The 16,926-nt window shown below is 42.2% G+C and overlaps 1 protein-coding gene across 1 annotated transcript; it reads left to right on the top strand.

Annotated features, from left to right (window-relative positions):
- Positions 1 to 1,437: 1,437 nt before the first annotated feature.
- LOC309370855 (lipase member M-like) lies at positions 1,438 to 16,432 on the top strand. The gene is made up of 10 exons (XM_081913026.1): positions 1,438 to 1,643; positions 2,185 to 2,293; positions 5,147 to 5,264; positions 6,287 to 6,485; positions 8,507 to 8,616; positions 9,427 to 9,566; positions 11,205 to 11,351; positions 12,807 to 12,878; positions 13,650 to 13,715; positions 15,268 to 16,432. The coding sequence occupies exons 2-10, from the start codon at positions 2,192 to 2,194 to the stop codon at positions 15,499 to 15,501; spliced, it is 1,188 nt and encodes a 395-aa protein (XP_081769152.1). The 5' UTR covers positions 1,438 to 1,643; positions 2,185 to 2,191; the 3' UTR covers positions 15,502 to 16,432.
- The last annotated feature ends 494 nt before the right edge of the window (positions 16,433 to 16,926 follow it).

Below are 16,926 nucleotides of genomic sequence, written 5' to 3'. Positions count from 1 at the left end.
GTAACCAAAATATTTGAGCATAACACCTTTCCTGGTCAGCGCTACACCTACAGACCTGGGCACTCGCGCATATGACAGTGGTGCTGCCAGAATGACCGCTCCCTGCTTAAAACGGGGGGCGCCCTTTGCGTGGACGTGCGCAGCCCCTAGATCTGGAGCAGCTCCAACAGCATAGGCTTGGCTTTGCCTTCCCTCAGGTGGGATACCTGGAGGTCTCCGCCTACCTCAGTCAATTGTCCAATCCCACCTGGGGGAAGAGTTGCCAAGGAGACCAGGCCAGGTAGGGGAGGGATTACCTGCCCACACAATACCTGCCCACACCCTCAGTTAATGTCTTATTTTGCAGGTTAACTTTTCTTCACAGGTTTTGCAGGTTAACTTTTCTTCACAGGTATGCGAGCGCTGCTACGTTAAGGTCACTGTTAAAGGGCCGGAAAGGAATTTCCCTGCATTGGCAGGTTTCGCCTTTCCCGTAGCAAAACGTCACAACTTTGGCGGTATCAGGCCTTGGGCGGAATCCTTTAGTCCATCTTCCTCTTTGCGGCGGTGATACCAGGGTTCCCCGTTAAAGGGGTTTCTGAAGGGAGGCTTTGACCGTACGCCGAAAGGTCGTCATTGCTCTCCCCTGCGGCGGCGGCGTAACGGGGGCGGCTATCTCTGCTTGAACATATGTTCTCCAGAGCCGGCCCATCCCCCCCACACACACACTGGATAACCCTGATGCTCCCTAGGTCCCCGGCTGGGGACTGGAGAGGGAGAACGCCCAATGCCTGAGCCAAGGTCTACCCACATTTGAAATTTAATAAAGTTGTGGCCAATTTAATCCCATAGCACGTTCTCTTGAGTCATTATTCCACATGATGGGGGGGACCACGCAGGATCTGGGGACTCCGCCTGTCCACGCAAAGTCATTCATACAGGTAGGATGAAATTGATTTAATTGATGCTGTCTCTATGAATGTACCATAAACCTATTATATTAAATAGGAGCCTAGAAGGAAGCACAGGTATCTTACGTCACATGCCTACATGCAGGAATGCAAAAGGAACTGTGCACTAAAATGTAGGGTGGCTTTAAAATGAATGGCATAGGCATGAAAATAGAAGGTTTATTAAGTACATCACTTTAGTCATGGGCCACCTATTCAGGATTCATTTCCATAACCTTGATTCCACTCTTTCTGCATATTTGTGCATCATATCCCTTGTTAGTAATTTAGGGGAGAATAGATTCTCAGGGCAAAAAATGCCCCAATTTCCAAAACAGAGCTGTGCATGTGTTCTGCTGTGATTGTGAGTGGTCAGGTCAAGTGCACTGCTACAGATCATCAGTCACGTGCATTTATTTCCTTTACACTGGTCACCAGTTTTAATTAGGTGTTCCCGATGGAACTAACCAAGAATGTTGTGCCATTCAAGTCATATAACTAAAGAAGTCGCCCACAGTATTACTGCTATGCTGCAGATACTTTGATATCAAGAAGAAAGAGAACCGATTAGAAGGAACTGGCAATTGTAAGAACAAATGTCTTGTGAAACATGGAAAAGGAATTTCTCTGGTAATAGATAATGCTGGCAATGTTGGAGGAGGCATCATTTGGATATTCTGTTCCTGCCTAAACACAGCAAGAGGACTCTGAGTGGTAATATTTTCATTTACTCTGGGCTTTTTTGTATACATTTGTCTGCATTTTGAGGGGCATGGGGTATTGATAAGCAAAAAATAAGGGGGAAGGCAAGGTACAGTGTAGCCTGGGATTTTTAAAACAGAATTTTAGAAACAGAACAGAATGAAGATTTGTAGAGAAAGATTTTTTTTTCATCTGCCCCTGTGACTCATGCAGGTGTTTTTGGCATGCAGCCCCAGTTCCCTGATATTCTCTTCTCCTAGAAGGAAAGCAAGCCCTGGCATGGTTGAAAACTCTTCTTTTCTTCCCCAATTAGTTTACTTGGTTTATGCAGCTTGGACTTCATGCATTTAACACAATTTTATGTTTCCTATTAGGTTTGATAGTTTATTTTTGTATGCTACTCATGTATTGAATTTGGATTTCAGACATTCTGGAATATTTGATTAAAATGTATATATTATGTCTGCATTGTTTATGAAGTAATTGATGTAGGATACCCCACTTTTCCCCTCCTCCTCTTCCACCCCACTTTTTTAAAAAAAATCATATATAGAAAGAAGATGTGGTGGTTTCTTGCCATCACTTGTCTAATACAAGCAACTGGGAGCACAGAAGAACTGAGTGGGAGCAGAGGTTCAAATCCTGAAGTTCACATGAATGTTGTAAGCTATGTACTCCTTTATAAATCTTATGCAGTGGCAGGCCTGAGATGGGGCTAGAATTCAAATCTGAGGGAGCTGAAGAGCAGCTCTTGTTCCTTCTATCTCCCTTCCTCCAGTCTATAACAGGGGTAGCCATCGAGGTGCCCTCAAGCTGCTGTTGTGGTGCTCCAGTTCCCATGAGCCCCAGACTGCATGACCATTTATCAGGGCCTAATGGGAGTTCTAGCCCAAGGGACGCGGGTGGCGCTATGGGTTAAACCACAGAGCCTAGGACTTGCCGATTAGAAGGTTGGCAGTTCAAACCCCCATGATGGGGTGAGCTCCCGTTGCTCGGTCCCTGCTCCTGCCAACCCAGCAGTTCGAAAGCACATCAGAGTGCAAGTAGATAAATAGGTACCGCTCTGGTGGGAAGGTAAATGGCGTTTCCATGCGCTGCTCTGGTTTGCCAGAAGTGTCATGCTGACCACATGACCCGGAAGCTGTACACCGGCTTCCTCAGCCAATAAAGCGAGATGAGTGCCGCAACCCCTGAATCGGCCATGACTGGACCTAATGGTCAGGGGTCCCTTTACCTTTACCTAATGGGAGTTCTAGCCCAATAACATCTGCAGGGGCGCCGTGTTGGCAATCCCAGGTCTTGAACATCAAAAGCATAACTATTGGTTAATGGCGTGGGGATATGCAATTGGGAGTGATGACAAACAAGCCATTGGGAAATGCAAAACTTATTTCTGGTGATGCAGAAGAGTATGTAGAACAGCACAGAAAGACAAACAACAGCACTTTCTGTTTCCCTCTTATCAGTGCTTTTTTCTTTACAAATGTTTAGTGGTACTCTCATTTTCCTACTCATATTGAAATACTGCCCCTCAGTGATGCAAAACTTAGATTCACAGAAAGTTTAGGTGTATGTGTCCCCCCGCATCCCCCCCAGAAAAAAAGCACTGCCTCTTAGTGTCGTAAACCCAATTCAGTGATACCTTGGGTTACATACGCTTCAGGTTACATACGCTTCAGGTTACAGACTCCACTAACCCAGAAATAGTACCTCGGATTAAGAACTTTGCTGCAGAATGAGAACAGAAATTGTGCTCCGGTGGCGCAGCAGCAGCAGGAGGCCCCATTCGCTAAAGTGGTGCTTCCGGATAAGAACAGTTTCAGGTTAAGAACGGACCTCTAGAACGAAATAAGTACGTAACCCGAGGTACTCAGATTCTCAGCCAGATTGTTACCAAACATTTAATCTCACAATTCACCACATAGATTATGTAAAGACTTCTTGGCAGAGCTGGCCAGAGCAGGGAGGAGGAATGGGACGAGAGTGGGAAGTTTGATCCTGGGGAGGGACTCAGTGGCCTGTGAGGTGCTGTGCTGGATGCTGGTTGGCGGGAGAAAGCCCCACCTCAGTACTATTGGATGTGCCAAGCACCAAGGGAGGGCTGCTGATTTGACCCAGGTGTCTCCTTCTGCCAGCAAAACACGCCCCATCTCTGGGGATGTGCCTGAGTCTGAATCAGACAGTGAGTCTCCTTCTCTAAGGATGGGACACCAGCACAAACACCTCCCTCATTCCCTTAGAATGGCAATGGAGCCCACCTGAGAGGTGCTGGAACTGAGTTGGTGAGTTCCAGCAGAAAGAAAGCCTTGCTTACACCTACCCCATGCTCCTTGGAGCTCAGCATTAATGGACTCATTGTATAATGGACTCATTGTAACATAATCTATGTGGTGAGTTGTGGGATTAAATGTTTGGTAACAATCTGGCTGTGGGGACGCAGGTGGCGCTGTGGGTTAAAGCCTCAGCGCCTAGGACTTGCCGATCGAAAGGTCGGCGGTTCGAATCCCTGCGGCGGGGTGCGCTCCCGCTGCTCGGTCCCAGCACCTGCCAACCTAGCAGTTCGAAAGCACCTCCGGGTGCAAGTAGATAAATAGGGACCGCTTACCAGCGGGAAGGTAAACGGCGTTTCCGTGTGCGGCTCTGGCTCGCCATATGCAGCTTTGTCACGCTGGCCACGTGACCCGGAAGTGTCTCCGGACAGCGCTGGCCCCTGGCCTCTTAAGTGAGATGGGCGCACAACCCCAGAGTCTGTCAAGACTGGCCCGTACGGGCAGGGGTACCTTTACCTTTACCTTTAACAATCTGGCTGAGAATCTGAGTATGGTGTCCAAGAGTGAGAGCCAGGACTTCTGTTCCATAATACTGAAAGCAGTTCAGGAACATTTCTCAATTCTGAGTGTAGGTTGAGTAAGTGAGTATGAAGGAGGCAGGCATAGACAAGATCACAACCTTCTCCAGTCAGACTTCCTCCCTGCTTTTAGATGTTTTATCATTTGTCTTAGTACTTTAAAACAGTAAACTGTTTTGGGTGCCTTTGCAGAAAGACAGTATACAAATGCAATGAAATTAGATGGTGGCGGTGATGTGTCGGTACAGCTTCATTTCATACTGAACAGGAGCTTATTGCAAACTAATTTTAAGGAGTGAAAGGGTCTTGTGTGACAGAGTCTACACTTGTTGAAAGTGTCTACACAGCTCAACTGCTTTGTACTCAGGTTGTAAACTTGTTGAACATTACATGTGAATAACACTATGATTACATGTGAATAACACTATTGGTGTATGCAAATATATGGAATGTACTCTTGTGGTGACATCTGTTTATGGTGTCTTTTAAGCAAACACAGAGCAGACACAGGAAGGGCCTCACTTCACATAGAAACAACTGCTTCCATTGTCATATAGTGACTGACCTATATACTGACACTATCAATGTACAGTTGTTAGCTCCTCTGTGGACAGATTAAAACATTCTGAATTCAAACATCTGAGGAGTTTATTTCTTCTTCTTTTAGAGCGAGGTGATTCGCTACAAAGGATACCCCAGTGAAGAGTATGAAGTCTTAACAGATGATGGCTATTATTTGACAGTAAACCGAATTCCCTTTGGAAGAGAAAATCTTACCCCTGGAGGTATCTGAAAATATTTTTTTCCTTATTTATAGTTCAAAACAAATTGTTGGCCTATCACAGTTGTATATTAAAAGCCTTAATACAGTGCAGAATTATGTAATTACTAGAGCTTTACATAAAGATATCAGACCCTCAGTCAAGACCCAAAGTGACTCGGCCCAGAAGGTTGTTGCATGACCCTCTGGAGCCCCATTGAAGTGTTCAGAAGAGCATATACAGCCTTAAACTGGATGGGTGAAGGAACAGGTACAACAGCTTCATTCCTCAACTGTCTTGTATTGAGCAGGAAGGTCAGAAAGAGACCCTAAAAAGTCTCTCCTCAAATGAGAGCCCGGCCTTATCAGGATCACATGGAGATGTCCTCATGGAAGCACATGGAAATGTCTTGAGAAAGCATCCTTATAAATTCCCTTCAGACCTCCCAGGAAGGTCAATGATGGGATGGACAAGTCCACTTCATATCAGGGCCTTGGGAGCATGGTTTGGCATGTGCCTGCCTATTCCCCTTCCTCAGTTTCAGTGCCCACAGATTTTTCTGAATTCTTGAATAGGGCTTTGTTGACAAGCCTCCTCTACAGTCAAAGTTCAGATCCATGCCACTGAATGAGACTAGAGCAGGGGTCACCAACCTAAGGCCCATGGGCTGGAAGGGGCCCGCGGAGATCGTTTGACCGGCCCACGAGCCACCTGCTCACATGCTGCGCTAAACCAGTGCAGCGCAGCACGGGGACTCGCTTCCCTGGTGCTGGAAATCGCAACTGCACATGCGCAGATACCAGAAATCACAGGCGCATGCGCTCATGTGTGAGAGAGATCCAGCCCACGAAGGGACCAATCTGACCCAGGCAAGATAAATCTTGCCGACCAAGGGACTAGAGCCTAACAAACATACTGAGATAATGTACTGTAATATAAACTATAATCTAATAATATAAACAAGGGATATTTGTCAAAAACACATTTGTTATCATGGCACAGAGAATCTCACCTGCTTTGTTATAATGGTTTGTTTTTTAAACCAGGCCCCAGGCCTGTTGTGTTGCTGCAGCATGGGATATTTGCGGAAGCTAGCTTCTGGGTCGAAAATCTGGCAAACAACAGTTTTGGATTTATATTAGCGGACGCTGGCTATGATGTTTGGCTGGGGAACAACAGAGGATCAAGTTGGTCTCGGAGACACCAGAATTTGTCAACTGACCAAGATGAATTTTGGGATTTCAGGTATTTTGAACTGTAGAATAAACAGCAATAAACAATATTATTTCACACATTAACTCTGCTGATCTTTAGCATTTTAGTGCAAATTTCTCCAGATCAGCACATTTTTGTATGCAGTTTTGACTAATGTACACATTTTTGCAAGTAGTATCTCCCAATATGGTACATTTTAAATGTTATTTTCACTAATAATATACATTTTATGCACAATTTTACCAAATATACACATTTTTGTAAACATTGAGTGGTTGCCGAACTTAATCACTCAAAAATTTTAAGGATGGCTGAGTTTTGGTTCTCATATCAACAAATTTGATAAATTCAGCTTTAAATGTAGACTGAATTGAATTTCTCCCTATCCCTATTCATATCCCTTTATGTCAATAGATTTGCTCTGAGCAAGACTATGGCTACAATCTATAGGCTTCTATGCATGTAGCTATCCTAAGAAATGAACTGTAGAAACATAACCCTTTGAAATAGGGACTACAAAATTTTGGATCCCTGCACGATTCCAGAATGTGTGAGAAAAAGCAGAAGTCTACACGCAGGGGTTTTTCGCATCCTACAGCCCTATGTGTGATTTTCTATGTCTGATGCCTGTTAGAAGTAAAATGTGGGTCCCAAGACCCTCAAAATAAATTCTGAAGCAGCAAAGAGTTTATAGAGTACAATACATTCTTGCAAGAGCGGGTGTCCAAAGTAGGCACACCCCAAATTGGCAAGGCACAAATTTATATTCTTTATACCTGAAGCACAGGTTTCCCTTGTTTCCTCATTGGCTGGATACATGCCTATCATGACCACCTAGTTAACATACTAAAATCCCCACCTTTGTTGACATCTCTCATTACTCTAGTTCCAACGACCACTACTCCTGTTTACCTTTCTCCTTATTTGGTCCATGTTTCTTATGTTTTTACACATTGACTCAAGCAATAAAGCCACATCCCAACCAGTAGTGGGTGTAACTGAGTACAGATAAATCGCATAACGGCTGAAAACAGCCCTATCTATAAGCCTCCTAACCACAAGATATGTGTAAGCAAGGTTCTGCTGTCTGCAGTCATCTAACTGTTATAGCCTTGTGGCCTTTTGAAAAGGCAACATTTTTATTCTTCACAATGCCCCTTCCCCTGATTCATATGTGAGGGGACCATTGTGGCTGGGTGAACCTATTACTCCTAGTTAGGGATGGAAGGATCTGTCGGTTTTGGTTCTCACAGTCTGTCATTTCCCCCCAAACTTAAATCTGGTTCTCCACATATCTGCATCAATTTGAAAAAGAAATTTGTTTGACAAGTCTTCATGGAAATTCCTCCGTACTTTAGTGCAAATTTCTCTTGATATATTTTGGTGTGCACATTTTATCATGTCATTTTCACTCATTTTTATTCACAATTTGCATAATATATGTATGTTTGTAAACTCTTGATTGGTTAGAGGATGGCATCACAACATATGGGTTAATATGAATTTCGAAGGACGACTGTGTTTCAGTTGTCATTTCGTTTTAGAAAGTGCGAATTTGAAAAATTTAGGTTTCAATGCAAACTGAATCAAATCCCCCCCCCCCTTCCCTCATCATACACTGAATGGTTACACTGAGCAGGATGGTAACTAAAAGCTGTAGATCTCTATGCATGTTGGATTTCCACATATGTACTGTGACCTGCACAATTCCAGAATGTGTGGAAAGAAGTAGAAGTCCACACACTGAGCATCTTCACATCCTACAGCCTGCTTTTATGTGTGATGGTTCTTCATGAGATTCATGTATGAAATGAAAAAATATGTATGTGTGTGTGTGAGAGAGAGAGAGGGGGGGGATGTTTAGTGATGTTCTGTTGCTGGAAGCCATCGCTGCAAAATTAAAGTGGAGAATAGAGATGGTGGCTTCATCACCTGGTTCTGCACCCACATTTCAAGCAAAAGCTTCCAGAAGGCAACTCTGGGTGAACATCTAGGAGTTCAGATGAAGAGGTTTCACTAATTTTGCCATAACATTTAAATATTTCCTTCAGTTTCCATGAAATGGCTCTGTATGACCTTCCAGCAATGATCAACTTCATTCTGAAGAAAACTGGGCAGAAGCAACTGTATTATGTAGGCTACTCTCAAGGCACAACCATTGGTATGCTAAAGTGGACTAACCCATGTTTTTTGACTCTCTTGTTCTTTCTCTCTTTCTAAGAAAAAAAATTGGTTAATGTTCTGCTATTCTGGATCCTAGAGCCAGCTGTAAATATTCCAGTTTGACTTTATACTGCTCATCCCTTTGTGTTGGGAGTCAGCCTTGCCCCAACACTGGTGCTGAATTGTGAACCAGTCAGTATCTATGGGCCTGCATTCCCTTTGTGACTATGCTATGTCCCTGTGAGGGTACACAGGAGTTTTCAGGGGGGAAATGAGAAGATAGTTGTAAGGGTGGAGAAAGTGGTGAGGTGTCCTGTTGACCAGCCCATGGGCCAGAAATTGCCAGCCCTTAGGCCAGATGCACCCCACAACCAGTTTCAACTGGTCCTCCGCCCACCTCCAATCAGCAGTTTATATTTAAAAGAGAAAATCATTACAAGAATAACAGAATAATCTCAATTGCCTTACTTTACTGGCAACAGGTTTTAACTTGATAAGTAGAGAGGGGAGATGGTCAGGTTTTGCCACTCATGGCAGATCTATTGCTTAGCCTCAACTTGCGATCCATTGATCGCATAGGGCAGATATAGGGAACCTGTGGCCCTACAGATGTGCTTGGACTCCAACTCCCATCAGCCCCTGCCAGCATGGCAAATGAACAGCAATAGTGGGGGTTGTGGCCCAGCCATATCAGGAGGGCCACAGAACCCCCATCTCTGCTTTAGAGTCTAGTAGGCCTTTGGTAAATTTGGCAAATGAATTTCGTACTATGAGCAGTCCTAAATGCTCACTGTGTTTTTCTCCCTAGGCTTCATAGCATTTTCAGCCATACCAGAGCTGTCTCAAAAAATCAAACTATTTACTGCCTTGGCTCCTGTGATTTCTCTTAAGCATGTGACAAGCCCTGCTTCCAAATTTTCCTTCCTACTTCCTGACTACTCATCCAAGGTACACATTAATCTCTATTTTGTTACCAGGAAATCAAAAAATACGAGGCCAGCAGGAATTTAAGAGTAAACTTTCCCTTAACTTCATAACTAAGAAAGACAATTGTACCTGTCACCCTCATAGAGATAATGCTATAAAAGAAAATGTCTATAAACTGTATGATTCTATATAACAGGTTCACATTTTACATAACTGTAGTGTTGCTCTGAGAGCGTACTGGATGAAGGGCTGTTTAGAAATATAAGAAATACAACCTAAATTTGTTTGAGTTGCTATGCATAGCAAAATTTCGGTGTTTTTTTTAAAAAAAAAAGTTTTGAAGAACCAACACAGGCTTTACTATACATTTCAGTGAGCTGTGGATTGCTCTTACAGTGCTGAACAACATAAAGAGAATAAACCAAGAAAAAAGCCCTAAGAATTAAATATTTCAATCTAGGGGAGAAATGCATGTGTACTTTGTGTTTTTGGTCCACATCCAACTAGGAATACATTGTTGTTGTTGTTGTTGTTGTTGTTGTTGTTGTTGTTGTTGTTGTTGTTGTTGTTGTTTTTAAAAAAATCAGTTTGCATTGTAGGAGAACCTACCTCATTTGCACAATGCACACAAAAAGAAGCTCAGCTGCCATTCAAAAGTGACTCATCTCTAAAATTTGGTTCTCCAGGCAGGTTATGAATACAAAAATGCATATAATAGGGTAAAATGTGTATATCAATCCACATGTTAGCAAACATAGCAGACAAAAATGGTTATATTAGGGGAAATTTATTTGCAAAAAATGTGTGTGCTAGGCAAAAATGTACCAAAAATGTATATATTAGAAAAAATTCACACTGAAGAAATTTCAAGCAGACTTGTGCCTAAAAAAAAATGCAAACTGATTTAGAAATGTGGAGAATTGGACTTAAGAGTGGAATATGAAAAACTGAGAGAAATAGAATCAACAGATTCACTAATTCGCACTCCAACCTTCCTGCACTGAGGACTCAGCTATCCAGCTGCAAATATATCATTTTAAGTGCATTATACAGCTGTGACACTAAGTGGTGATGTTGAGCTTATGGCAGATTCAATATATTTTTCAAAGCATTTTTTTAAAAAAAGCATTTTCAGAGACACATTTATATGTGTCGAGATTCCACCTGAGTTGGAAGATCTGAAGGGGTCTTATAAATAGATTTGGTGGAACATGGTTACAAGCCTCCCTCTAATTGGAACCGGGTGTTATCATTGTTTCTGATTGACAAGAGGCATGTAAGTATGACCAGTTGGATTCCCTTCTAAATCCCTTTCAGACCTTTCCATGCGAAGGTGAACCAGGTATACCTGGCACCTGCATTGAGGGTACGATCAGCATATGGGTCTCTGTTCCCACTCTCCAACTAAAACCTTTAAGACAGGCTTCCTCAAACTCGGCCCTCCAAATGTTTTGAGACTACAGTTCCCATCATCCCTGACCACTGGTCGTGCTAGCTAGGGATCGTGGGAGTTGTAAGCCAAAAACATCTGGAGGGCCAAGGTTGATGAAGCCTGCTTTAAGAAGCTGCAACCAGCCACAAAAGAATTCTAGAGGAACATAGCTAATCCTGCAAATATTTTTTTAAGGTTAAATTGTAACACCTTTTGTATCTTCCCAGAGCATCTTTGTCAGAGGAGAATTTGTACTGTTTCGCAAACCCGTGGCAGACTTTTTCAGGAAATTGTGCAGCATTACATTGATGGAGCAATTCTGTGCTCAACTCATATTCTCACCAGGCGGATTTAATGCAACAAATCTAAATATGGTGTGTAGATGTGTAAAGAAAACATAGTAGTTTGCTACTATGATTGGTTTGCTACATGCTCTGAATCGTCACAAAACTTCATTTTTGCAGCAAAACCTGAGCATCCAAAGGGTGCAAAAAGCCCTGCAAAAACCCGAAGACTCAGAATAAGATGGGAATCTTGTACAAACTTTAAATAAGTCTCATTAAACAGAATATGGCTTACTTGTGAGTAGATAGGCCTATGGTTGCACTATAACAGCACAATCCTATATATGTCTAGTCAGAAACAATTCTCATAGAGTTTAATGGGACTTACTCCCGGGAAAATGGGTTTAGGTGCCAGAAAGTGAGTCTCCATCTGCACTATACAGCAATTTACCACTTTAAACAGTCATGGCTTCCCTCAGAGTGGTTAACAATCAGTGTGTGGGAAATAATAAGAGTCTGTGAGGGGAATTATAGGAGCCACCAAACAACTTTCAGCAACCCTATCAAACTACAGCCCCCAGGATTCTTTGGGGGAAGCCATGCCTGTTTTAAGTGATGTGATACTGCTTTAAAGTTAGAGTGCAGCTGGCATCGGAGACATGTTTCCTGAAGAAAAATGACCATTAGAATTTTGGTTCTGTCCAGCCTATGACCTTAAAGACAGAATGTATGCACTGCCTAATGCCTGCCGAGCAATAAGCAGGATGTGGCCAATTCATCTCAAAGGGTGAATCAACTTTATTGCACCTTGTTGCCTTAACAATTGTTGCTACTAAAAAGCTGGAATTTAGCAACATAAGAAAAGCCCTGGGTTTCTCATATTTGGGCCCCCTACTGTTGCTGGACTACAACTCCCATTGTCCCTAGATAGCAGGACCAGTGGCCAGGGATGATGGGAGCTGTAGTCCGACAACAGCTGGGGACCCATGTTCAAGAAACATTGGAAATCAAAGTCCCATGGAGCCCAGCATGCTGTTTTCATAGTGGCCAATCAGATTCTTATAGGAAATACACAAGCGGAACCTGAGCACAAACTCAGTTAGCCCATTCCTGTCTCCCAGCAACTGCTATTCAGAAATATATTGTCTCTGATACTGGAGGTACTGCAGAGCCTTCATGACTAATAGCCACTGATAGAGCTATCATCTATGAATTTGTCTCAACCCACTTCAAAGCCATTATCACATCTTGCAAAAGTGAATTCCCCAGCTGAGCTATATACCCTGTGTGACAAAATTATTTGCTGGAACTTTCCTGAATCTGCCAGCTTTGGTGGCCTCAGGTTCATTTGATGCAAGAGGGAGAAATCTCTCTCTCTCCCACATACAAATGCACTCTTTTCATCCCATTTACAATTGTATAGTATTTTCCTCATCCCTTTTCTAAACAAAATAGCATTTACTTGTAGGGGAGTTTCTGGGGGGGGGGTGTTTTAATTTCACTGATTTTTCAGATTGTTGTTTATTTTCCAAACTTTTCCTGCAGAGTCGAATGGATGTGTATGGAGCTCGCTTTATGGATGGAACATCAGCTAAATCTATTGTACACTGGAAACAGGTAGAGTGTTGTATACTTTTTAGCAGCTGTGGTGGTCAAGAGAGTTTCATGCTTATATGCTCATTCAAAAATTACAAACTTTCTGAGCCTCCACCAAAGAATACTGCAGCTATTATTGTACTTAACTTTCCCTGGGAAGCCACTACAATAATTAAGCCAATTTAAGATTCAGGTAGGTAGCCGTATTGGTCTGACACAGTCAAAATAAATAAAAAACCTGTCCAGTAGCACCTTAGAGACCAACTAAGTTTGTTCTGGGTATAAGCTTTCGGTGGCATGCACACTTCTTCAGATACTTCTGTTTCAGTGTATCTGAAGAAGTATGCATGCACACGGAAGCTTATACCCAGAACAAACTTAGTTGGTCTCTAAGGTGTTCCTGGACAATTTTTTAAGCCAATTTAAGTTGGTGCTATTGTTCTAATATGAGCTTTCTGAACTGACACAGTTAAAACCTAGTTTTGTTTATTAAGGCAGAGTAGGGAGCTCTTTTTGTCTTACGAAAAAATGGGCACATGAACACTAAGCGTTCTGCAAATCCCTTCATTTCAGAAAGGGATTCCTCACATACAATATATTTTACGCCAAGGGATATTTACTGCCATAGAGATAAATTCCAAAAGGAACAGGCAATGTTCATAATTAGTCAAAAAAGGATTTTACAGAAAAGAATAGGTTGGATCAAAACCAGTACTTTTATTATTTGTAATATGTATCACATAATATCTAATGCTAATATCCAATCCTATGGCTTTCCTATTATTTTGATAGATAAGAGATTCAGGATTATTCAGATACTTTGACTACGGGAATGAGAATCAGGCAAGATATAACCAGGTAAGAGAGAACAATTTTTGTTCAGTAAATATGGTGAAAATAGAAATCTGCATCAAGGACATGCATTTACAATGGTTCTGACTATCAGCACAACCCAGATGATATTAAGTGCTTGAAGTTCTCATCAGTGTCAATATAAGAGTTAAGCATCGGCCTAATTTTCTGATGTTCTTAACATGGATTTGCAAAAGTGATTTGGTGACACAAGCTTATATATATCAACATGTTTCCAAATCAGAACAAAGTTGGGTTTTGTTTTGTTTTTTTGTCAAAGTTGTTGAGTTTTGGGGGGGATGGGGGGAATTGGATTTTTAAAACTTTTTTTTTTCTTTTTTAAAAATGCCCTAGTTGCCATACATCTAGGTTTTCCTAGTCATTTTGCCAATTCGGTGAAAATTTTCACAGACCCCATTTTGACAGTCCAATTCCTGGACGTATGGTAGCCCTATATACCTCCCACCATTCATCCATGGAGTTCAAGCTGGAATGGGTCATTGTTCCCTCATTTTATCCTCATAACAACCCTGTTAGATAGTCTAGAATGAATGGTCCAGGGTCAGTCATGAACTTCATGGTTAAGGGGGAATGTAAACATGGATCTCCAAGTACTAATTAGCAATCTAACCAGTATACCAAATTAGTTCACAGTTAATGTGAATGTGATCTCATCAGGTGTTTGCCTCCACATGCTCAGAGAATGTGTGTGGGGGGGGTGGAGCATGGCTATGTACATTAGCCCCACCCTCCCCCTAAAGCCAACCTCAGACCACACATTTGACCAAAGTCTGGAGGAGGAGCCTAGATGTGCCCAGTTGTCTCCAGGGATTTCTCCTAGCCCTGCCAGGGATTTAATATGGGACCTTCTGCATTCAAAGCAGGTTCTTTTCCACCTCCTTAAAATGTGGTGTGAATCTCCTGACTCCCAAACTCCTTTTCCTCAGACCAAGCAGCAAATAGTTGGAGGTCCTCAAAGCCATTCCCACCACCCAAACCACTCCCCACTTTCCTTGCAGGAACAATGGCATTGGCAGCAAAGAAATGTGGGGAGAACTCCCATCTTCTTCCCACATCATCATGTTAGCTGTGTGATGAATTACAGAGAGTGTAGCTCTTTCAGGGAAGCCTTCAATTGTCAGTCAGGTTGCCTTGGGTTCTCCCTGCCCCCTGCTCCATTGTTTGTTTGTTTTGTAAATGCGTAGGCCACTTCACGGGCTGAAGCCATCAAAGTAGTGTACAACAAGCTAAAAAGAAATAAGATAGAATATAAAAAACCCCCACAAACTCCAGAAAGCAATAAATCAGTGCCTACAGTTCCTGGGCTTGTAGTGCAAAACTTTGAAAAACCAGGAGCAAATCTGTGGAGAACCGCAGAGGATCCACCCAACTATATTTAAAACATGTTAGCAGACTATAAGTGTTCTAGGTAGAAAGAAGGAAAAATCACCCATCTATACAAGCCTGTGGACTGTCCACAGTTGGTCTGAATTGTGTAAAGATGCTGTCACTAACATTTTTTTAAAAAAATAATGATTCATTGTCATTTACTTTCCAGAGCTTTCCCCCTTTGTATAAAATAGAGGACATGACTGTGCCAACTGCAGTGTGGACTGGCGGGAATGACCTGATTGCAAGCCCCAGAGATGTAGCCGTCTTACTTCCTCGTATCACTAACCTAGTTTACCACAAAAATATGACATACTGGAACCACTGGGATTTCATCTGGGGCCTCAGTGCCCCCGAGCTCATGTACTACAAGATCATTAAGTTGATGAGATGCTTTAGCTGAGATGGGATGCCTTAGCTGAGTCATGGTTGCTTTAGCTGAGATTCCTGCATTCCAGCTCTACAATTCTATGAGGATGTCTCTGTAAAGCAATACATTCCTATCATAAATTTCATTTCTTTCCTTTTACACCAGTCACAACAAACACTATACTTGCATTGACAGCCATGTAGGCCACTGAAATCCACAGTATTTAAAAGTCCATTGACATATGTTTAAAGCACTCTTATACCACTTTAACAGTCATGGCTTCCTGGGAACTCACAGAGCTACAATTTCAGAGTGGTTTAACAATCATCCCTCTACTTATAGCTCTCTGAAGGGAATAGTGGTCTTCTAACAGCTCTCTGCATCCTTAATAAACTACAGTTCCCAGAATTATTTGGAGTAATTCATGACTTAGTGTTTTAAGAGTGCTTTTTATTTTATTTTAAGTGTATCAGTTTCCTCACCACTGGTTTGTGTATCCTTAACCGCATGATTAAGAATATAAGAATTGCCTTGCTGCATCAGACCCCAGGAAAAAGGCCAGGATACAAATGTGATAAAAGAATTACCACCTCATCACACAACTGATTCCCTGCATACTACACTTCCAGAGTGCTTAAAATGTATGGTGCTGAATAATGTGGCTGCCAGGGTGGGCAGTTAAGGCCTGGACTATCTGAGTGGGATGCACTAGGCGGGGCAATTCAGTTTTGATTCCCTGAGAGTAAAACTAAATAGAAGATATTGAGTGGGTGTTTCTGGTAAGGAACAGTGACAGCCATTCTAGGTGAGTAAAGTCTCCCTGAGACTCGGTTTAGAAAAGAGCGTAAAATTATCTGCAAAAAGGTTATGTCTTAAACTTTAGTTTTGTTTCTCATGGTTTAAATCATCATGCTTTAAACCTTCAGAGAATGTAATTAAATAAACATTGAATTTTGTTCCAGAAGTGACTCCTTATACTTTGAACTTCAGGGTAGGGAATGAGTAGGCACTGGGCAGCTGTCTTGTTGCTGTCTTGACCATCACTACTACAAATAGTTGATTCTAGAGCTCTCTTAGGGATAACAAGGGGAGTTTTATCTATTAGCACATCTACAAAATTGGTCACATTACCCACAACATCCAGGAACAGAGGGGCAGTGAAGAAAAAACTGTGGCTTTCTATTTTTTTTTTTATAACAAAATAAAATTACATACTACAATAGCTCCTGGACTTATTTGTCTGAACATTGGCAAGCATATTACCCATGGGCACCTCACTCCAGTGTCCCCAGTCTTCAAGATCACCCCCCCCCCCAAAAAAAAACCCACCCTGGGGTGATTTCTATTTCCCATTAAATATATCTTTCTGACATTTGGCAGCTTTCATATCCTCAAAAGGATAAACATACCTGCATCAAATTCTGGGAGAAATATTATAGCTGGAGGATTTTACGTACT

The sequence above is a fragment of the Podarcis melisellensis genome (assembly GCF_964234715.1).
Source record: "Podarcis melisellensis genome assembly, chromosome: 5".
NCBI lineage: Eukaryota > Metazoa > Chordata > Lepidosauria > Squamata > Lacertidae > Podarcis > Podarcis melisellensis.
The sequence above is the reverse complement of the archived record's forward strand: the minus strand, read 5'-3'. Positions and strand labels throughout refer to the sequence as shown.